The 7,852-nt window shown below is 37.7% G+C and overlaps 1 protein-coding gene across 3 annotated transcripts in view; it reads right to left on the bottom strand.

Annotated features, from left to right (window-relative positions):
• The window catches only part of TBC1D15 (TBC1 domain family member 15), an 84,401-nt gene that overhangs the window by 44,580 nt on the left and 31,969 nt on the right, over nucleotides 1–7,852 (bottom strand). For all 3 annotated transcript variants that reach the window (XM_003798946.3, XM_003798945.3, XM_023518635.1), the window contains exons 2-3: nucleotides 6,918–7,016; nucleotides 6,078–6,152 (exon numbers count right to left, since the gene is read on the bottom strand). In XM_003798946.3, the coding sequence (XP_003798994.1) occupies nucleotides 6,078–6,152; nucleotides 6,918–7,016 (174 nt within the window). The remainder of the gene's footprint in view (nucleotides 1–6,077; nucleotides 6,153–6,917; nucleotides 7,017–7,852) is intronic.

Raw genomic sequence — 7,852 nt, 5'->3', positions numbered from 1 at the left:
AACAAAAAACTAGAAATATCCTAATATGGATCAATAAACTAAGGCATAATATGAAATACTAGACAGTAATTTAAAGACTGATATATGTTAAAAATTTGTATATATCCAATACATGACAAATATAACAAAAAAAGTTAAAAAACAATATGTGTAGTATAGTAATTAAAGATATATGCAATTTGATTTCCTCCACACAGAGGAAAACTAGGTCTTTCCACACATAAACTTAGAGATAAAACCTGGACTGATAAAGGCCTGAAAAGATATGTACTGAACAAGGACAGGTAAGGGAAAGGTTCTACAAAAGAATGCATTAATGTATTTCTATTCTTTTCTTTTCTTTTTTTTTTTTTTTTTTGCAGTTTTTGGCTGGGGCTGAGTTTGAACCTGCCACCTCCAGTATATGGGGCCAGTGCCCTACTCCTTTGAGCCACAGGCACTGTCCCTCTAGTCTAATTCTTTTTTAAAAAAGAAAACTGGCACTCAAGAGGCTATGGCAGGAGAATCACCTAGGCCCAGGAGTTGGGAGGTTGCTGTGAGCTGTGAGCCACAGCTTTCTACTGAGGGGGATAAAGTAAAACTCTTGTCTCTAAAAAAAGAAAGAAAGAAAACTGGTTAGTAGAAACAAAGTATTTTAAAGACATAAGAAAAATTAAGAAATAAGAAATGGAAAGAGACTGAAAGATAGGGGTGAAGAGTGAACAACTGAAATTATAAAGTAGAGGTTTTAAGGTCATCCTTAAATGTCGTTTCTCAGGGAGCTCTCCCTCATTTGCTCAATTTTTTAGAAACACCCCCTCACCACTATCCTTACCAAACCCCCCCCCGCATCAGTACTGTAAGGAAAGCTAAAAAGCACCTTCACAACCACCCACCTCCCTCCAACCTCCATCTTCCATCTTCAGAAGGCTGGAGTTTTATTCATTAGGTAAAATGAATAAAAGGTAAAACAAAATAAAAGAATTAAAACTAACTGAACAGAGGAATAATAAATACACTGAAAACAGGATAATTAAATGAAAGTCAACATATATAATGAAGTTGGCAAGACTCCCAGACCTTTTCCTCCACTCAGTTGCCAAAACACTAGCATCAAAGCTTACCCTTTCTGGACTGGAATCTGCAGATTTCTTCTCAAATCTGACTAGTCCAAAAAGACCTGAATTTTGACATTAGGGATTCCCCAAAGAAACAACTTAGCCAAGTACCTAAGAAGAGTATAAGCTCTGCACTATACACACACACACACACACACCACCAAACACCAAAGCCAAGTGTCTATACAGAAGACAAAAGTCCAAATGAAACAAAAGGGGAAAGAACAGGAAATGGACAACATAGGGATATGAAAATATCAGAAAGGTTATCTTTAAACTCCTCAGAAAAAAGAAGCGATACTACAACACAAACAACAGAATGTTATTTTTTATAAAGGGGGATGGGGACACTCGGAATAAGACAGATGTCTTAGAAATTAAAAACAGAGCAAAAATAAAAAAAGCAAAAGAAGACTAAAAGAAAAGTTGACAAAATTTCCTAGAAAATCGTACAGACCAAAAAAAAATTAGAAAGTAGGAAAGATTTAAAAATTTTCAGAAGTCTAAAAGTTCCAGAAAGGAAGAAAACAGAAAATGGACATGAAGAAGAAAACGTTAGAATAAATCAATAATATTGCCCCTAACTGAAAGACACACGTTTTAATGTTGAGTCTATCAAGTACCCAGTACAATGGATAAAAAAAAGACCACAAAGGCACATTACCAAAGTGTACAGAAACTAAAAACAAAGAGGCAACCATAAAAGCTTCTAGAGAGGTAAAACCAAAAAGGACCAGAAATATATTACACTTCACATCAATAAAGGAAACTAAACACAACTAGAGCAAACTTCAAAAACATCTACAGGAAAATTTACTTTTAAGCTGTAACTGCTTGCCAGCCAGGCGATTAGATAATAACCCCAGAAAACTCTTTAAAGTGGGGTGGAAGGGATGTTCTAGGAAACAAACCAAGAAAAGGGAATAAACCAAAATACAGGACATGGGTATTAAATATGAGAAAGAAAGACCAGGTCCAGTGCCTCACATCTGTAATCTTAGCTCTCTGAGAAGCCAAGGTGGGTGGATTGCCTGAACTCAGGAGTTTGAGACCTGAGCAAGATCCCATCTCTAAAAATAGCCAGGCGTTGTGGCAGGCACCTATAGTCCCAGCTACTAGAGAGGCTAACTCAGGAGAATCACTTGAATCCAAGAGTTGGAGGTTGCTGTGAGGTAATGATGCATGGTACTGTACCAAAGTGAGACTCTGTCTCAAAAAAAAAACATATATATACATATATATAAACACACACATATAATGGTGGGGGGACCTACCCAGGATAATTGCCGCATACCAAACCAAGACAACAATCATCCCAGAACAAGCTTGTGAGAAATCAAGCTTTGGGAGAAAAAAATCTCTTTTAAAAAATGGGGAAAAAAGATAATCTATTTATTTAAATGTTTTGATTAGAAATATAGATAACTAAGAATTTCAAGGTGATTTAAAGATAAAATAGAGCTAAATCCCTACCTTCCATGGTAAGAGGTCAATAAATAATAAGTATATTGTAAAAAAGAAAAGAAAAGGTAGCATTAGAATAATGTTATTTAGACATAGACCTATAGCTAATAAGAGAAATACCTACAAAGTATAATTGTTACTGACTTAGGGCAGGTGTCCTCAAACTATGACCTGCGGGCCACATGCAACCCACCTAGGACATCTATCTGGCCCACCGGGTGTTTTTGCCGCCGCTGCCTGTCCTGCTTAGTAGCCAACTCATCCCGGGGCCCACAGTCTAGCCCTGCAATGGTCTGAGGGACAGTGAACTGGCCCCCCGTTTAAAAAAGTTTGAGGACCCCTGCCTTAGGAGATAGAAAACTGGTGAAAACTGAGAACACCTCTCTCTCCCATAATCAATCTTCTAAAACTTACATGACTTATATAGGAAAATATATAATTTGAATCAGAACAAATTTTATAAATAAAATCTTTTATTAAAAATGAGGAAAAAATATTAAACAGATGGAAGAAAAAAACAAAAGCATAAAGAACTGAAAATACAACCATTTAATAAAAATGTTCCCATTATAAAACAGTATTCAAAAAAATTAACTCAAAATGAATCACAGATCTAAAAAAGCTAAAACTGTAAATTGCTTAGAAAAAAACAGCAGTAAATCTTCCTAACCTTGGGTTAAGCAATGGTTTCCTGGAAATGATACCACAAGCACAAACAACAAAAGGGAAAAAATAAACTGGGACTTCAACAAAATTAAAACCATTTGTGCTTTGAAGGACACCATTAAGAAAAGAAAAGGCTGGGTGCAGTGGCTTACACCTGTAATCTTAGCACTCTGGGAGGTGGAGGTGAAAACATCTACTGGAGCGCACGGAGTTCAAGACCAGCTGAGCAAAAGCCAGACCTCATCTCTATTAAATGTAGAAAAATGAGCTAGGCATAGTGGCAGATGTCTGTAGCCCCAACTCTCTTGGGAGGCTGAAGGAGGATTGCTCAAGCCCAGGAGTTTAAGGTTGGTGTGAACTAGGCTGATGCCACAGCACTACAGCCTGGGCAACACAGTGAGACCCTGTCTCAAAAAAAAGAAAAAGTAAGACAACAGCCCAGAATGGGAAAAAAAAATGTGTTTGAAAATTACACATCTGATAAGAGATTTATATCTCAGAATATATAAAGAATTCTTGGCTCAGTGCCTGTGGCTCAGGTGGCTAGGGCGCCAGCCACATACACCTAAGGTGGCAGGTTCGAATCCAGCCCAGGCCCGCCAAACAACGATGATGTCTGCAACCAAGAAATGGCCAGGCATTGTGGCGGGTGACTGTGGTCCCAGCTACTTGGGAGGTGGAGGCAAGAGACTCGCTTTAGCCCAGGAGTTGGAGGTTGCTGTGAGCTGTGATGCCATGGCACTCTGCCCAGGGGGACAGGTTGAGGCTCTGTCTCAAAAAAAAAATGAATTCTCACAATTCAACAATAAAAAGACAAATAACCACATGGACAAAGAATTTAGAACTGGCATTTCTCCAAAGAAGACAGTCAGTCCTGCATATCTCTGTGCTCCACACCATGGACACAACCAACTATAGATCTAAGATATTTGGAAAAAAAATTCCATGAAGTTCTAAAAAGCAAAACTGAATTTGCCACACACCAGGTCCTACACAGAATTGAATGAAGTGAAGTGTAGGCATTGTACTAGCTATTCTTAGCACTCTAGGGATGATTGTAAAAGTATATAGGAGGATGCACATAGGTCATACACAAACACCACATCATATCATCCACAGAACCTGAGCATCCAGATACTGATATCCAAGGGAGGGGTCTTGGGCCTGATTCCCCACAGATTCTGAGTGACAACCATATACACCTAGAAAATGAGCTCATGAAAAGATGTTTAACATCATTAGTCTAGGAAACTATAAATCAAAACCAAATAACATACTTCAGATACAGATTAAATTGTGCTGTGCCCCTATCTCCAAAATGATAAGTTTAAGTCCAAACCTGTAGTACCTCAGAATGTGACTTTTTTAGAAATAAGGTCTCAACAGAGGTAATCACGTTAAAATAAGGTTGTTAGGATGGGTCCTAATCCAATATGACTAGAGTCTTTACCAAAAAAAAGAGAAATCAGCCAGGTGTAGTAGCTACACCTATAATCCTAGCACTTCATAAGGCTGAGGAGGAAAGAGCTTGAGGCTAGCAGTTGGAGCCAGCCTAAGCAACTTAGCAAGACTCCTGTCTCCACAAAAAATTTAAGCAATTAGCCAGGTGTGGCAGCATGAACCTGGGGTCCCAGTTACTTGCAAGGCTGACGCAGGAGAATAATTTGAGCCCAGGAGTTTGAAGTCAGAGTGATCTATGATGATGCCACTGCACTCTAGCCTGGCAACAGGGCAAAATCCTGTCTCAAGGGGAAATCTTAACACAGAGACAGATATGCACAAAAGCAAGATGATATAAAAACACAAGGAAGTCACCATCTACAAACCAAGGAACACTTGAGGCTACCAGAAGCTAGCAGAGAGACAAAGAACAGACTCTCTCTCACAACACAAAGAACCAATCCCGCTGCAAGATACCTCTATTTCTGACTTCTAGCTTCAGGACTGAGACAATCAGTTACTATTGTTCTAAGTCATCCAGTCTGTAGTGGTTTCTTACAGCAGCCTCAGAAACTAATACAACTTACTAAAATTAAAAACAAATACTGATGAGGATGTGGAGAAACTGGAATCCTCACATACTCGTATTGCTGGTGGGAATACAGAACAGTGCAAGTGCTCTGGAAAAGTCTGGCAGTTCCCAAATGTTAAGCATACAGTTAAAGGACCCAGTAATTCCACACCTAGTAGATACATTCAAGAGAAATAAAACCTTGTCCACACAAACACTTGCACAGAAATATCACACCAGCATTTTTTATATTAGCTCCAAAGTAAAAACAACCCAAATGTCCATCAACTGATGAATAAAATTGTGGTATATCCATAAACGCAATATTATTCAGCAAAAAAAAAAAAAAAAAGTGCTGTAACACAACTGACCTTGAAAACATGATGCAGAACAAGAGAAGCCAGTCACAGAACACCATGATTCTACTTACGAGAAATGTCTAAAGAAGCAAACCCTCAGAGAGAGAAAGTAGATTAGTGGCTGCCAGTTACTGGGAGTAGGTACAAGTGAGAAGTGACTAGTAAGAGGTAGAGATTCTTTTGGAGGGTTGAAAATGTTCTAAAATTAAATACCAGCTGGATGAAGGGCTCAACTACAACTTGGACTTTACCAAACAAATGCAAACAATGTAACCTAATTGTTTGTACTCTTGTATTAATCTGAAACAAAAAATAATTAACATAAAATTAGATCCCAGTGAAGGTTGAAGAACTCTGCAATATACTAAAAACCACTGAATTATACACCTAAAGGGATGAACTTTATGGCATATAAATACATTTAAATAAATTATTTAAAAAATGGCATTCCCTTAGCCACAATTTTTTTTTCTTAAATACCTTTCCAGCATAGAAAATACTAGAAGAATCCAATGCATCATCCAGTGGTCTCCAGTCCACAATTACTTCAGCATCCTAGAGAGAGAAATTATGAGCTATATTCAGTATTGAGCAATAAGTTACTTCAACTACTTATACTCCCTGAGCCACAAAATAAAATTTTAGCTCCTTAAATACTAACACTTTAAATATGCCAATAAAATATGTGTACCACTACTTAACAACAAATGTGTAGATTTTTAAATTCTGCCTACTTTACATTATGAAAATTTTTGTATTACAACAACTTATACATAAGTTTTAAAATATTCTAGGTCATTTTACTGGCTTATCTAAATACAGACAATCCCCAACTTACAATAGTTCAACTTGTAATTTTTTGTAATAGGATAATGAAAAAGCAATACACATTCAACATAAACTACACTTTGAGTACCCATACAAACATCTGTTTTTCACTTTCTGTACAGTATTCAATTCAATGAATTAGTCAACACTTTATTATAAAACAGACTGTGTTAGATGATTTTACCCACCTATAGGCTAAGTGTTCTGAGCACATGTAAGGTTGGCTAGGCCAAGCTATGGTGGTATGTAGGTTAGAAGTGTTAAATACATTTTCAACTTTCAATATTTTCAATCTACAAGAGGTTTATCAGGATGCCACTCCATCATAAATTGAGCATGCTTTTTATTTCTATCATTTCCATGTTAAATTTACAACTACTGTTCAATTACAAAATTGTAGCTTACACATGAAATTCAAACTTTCTGATAATTCCCCAAGATGAATTGCTAACATAAACTATTATTTAAAAAAATAACTTACTAGACACTTACCTTTTCTAAAACACGTAATATTCCTGAAATCAAGCTGTCTTGGTCATTGGTCTTTCCACAAGATGAGTGAATATATACCCCTTCCTGTTCATATATAATCTGAAACAACAAAAATAAAATTGATCACGTTATCTTTATTGAGTACTATTTCAACATCTGTAAAAAATACCGTATTAAGGTGTTTTCTTATAACGCCTGGCCAGATTTCTTTTTTTATTTTTGAGACAGAGTCTCACTTTGTCACCTTTGGTAGAGTGCCGTGGCATCACTGCTAACAGCAACCTCAAACTCTTGCACTTCAGCGATTCTCTTGCCTCAGCCTCCCAAGTAGCTGGGACTCTGATGGCCTGCTACAATGCCTGACTCCTTCTTTTTTTTTAAAGAAACAAGGTCTCACTCTGACTCAGGCTGGGCCCAAACTCCTGTTTTCAGGCAATCCATCCACCTCAGCCTCCCAGAGTGCTAGGATTACAGGCATAAGCCATTGTGATTGGCCCAAATTTGTGCTATTTCATATATAAATATATTATTTTAAAAATACCAAATTAGGAGCACTCAAACAAACATAAACTGGAAGAAAGTTTGGTTTGTTATGCATGACCATTTGTTTTTTCGGATTAGAGATAATCAAAATCTTGATCTTCTCCATAAACAATAATGTCTAACTACTGCTATGTGTCTCAATATATAAACTCCACTTAAAATTTATATTTTTGCGGGTAGCACGCACCTGTAGTCCCAGCTACTCAAAAGGCTGAGCCTGAGCCCAGGAAATCAAGGCTACAGCAAACTGTGGTAGCACCAGTGAACAGCCACTACACGACAGCCTGGGACACCCATGGCGCACTGTGGCAGCACCAGTGAACAGCCACTACGCGACAGCCTGGGACACCCACGGCGCACTGTGGCAGCACCAGTGAACAGCCACTACGCGA

This window comes from Otolemur garnettii, unplaced genomic scaffold (genome assembly GCF_000181295.1).
Source record: "Otolemur garnettii isolate 467f Iridium unplaced genomic scaffold, OtoGar3 scaffold00143, whole genome shotgun sequence".
In the NCBI taxonomy this organism is placed as follows: domain Eukaryota; kingdom Metazoa; phylum Chordata; class Mammalia; order Primates; family Galagidae; genus Otolemur; species Otolemur garnettii.
The sequence above is the reverse complement of the archived record's forward strand: the minus strand, read 5'-3'. Positions and strand labels throughout refer to the sequence as shown.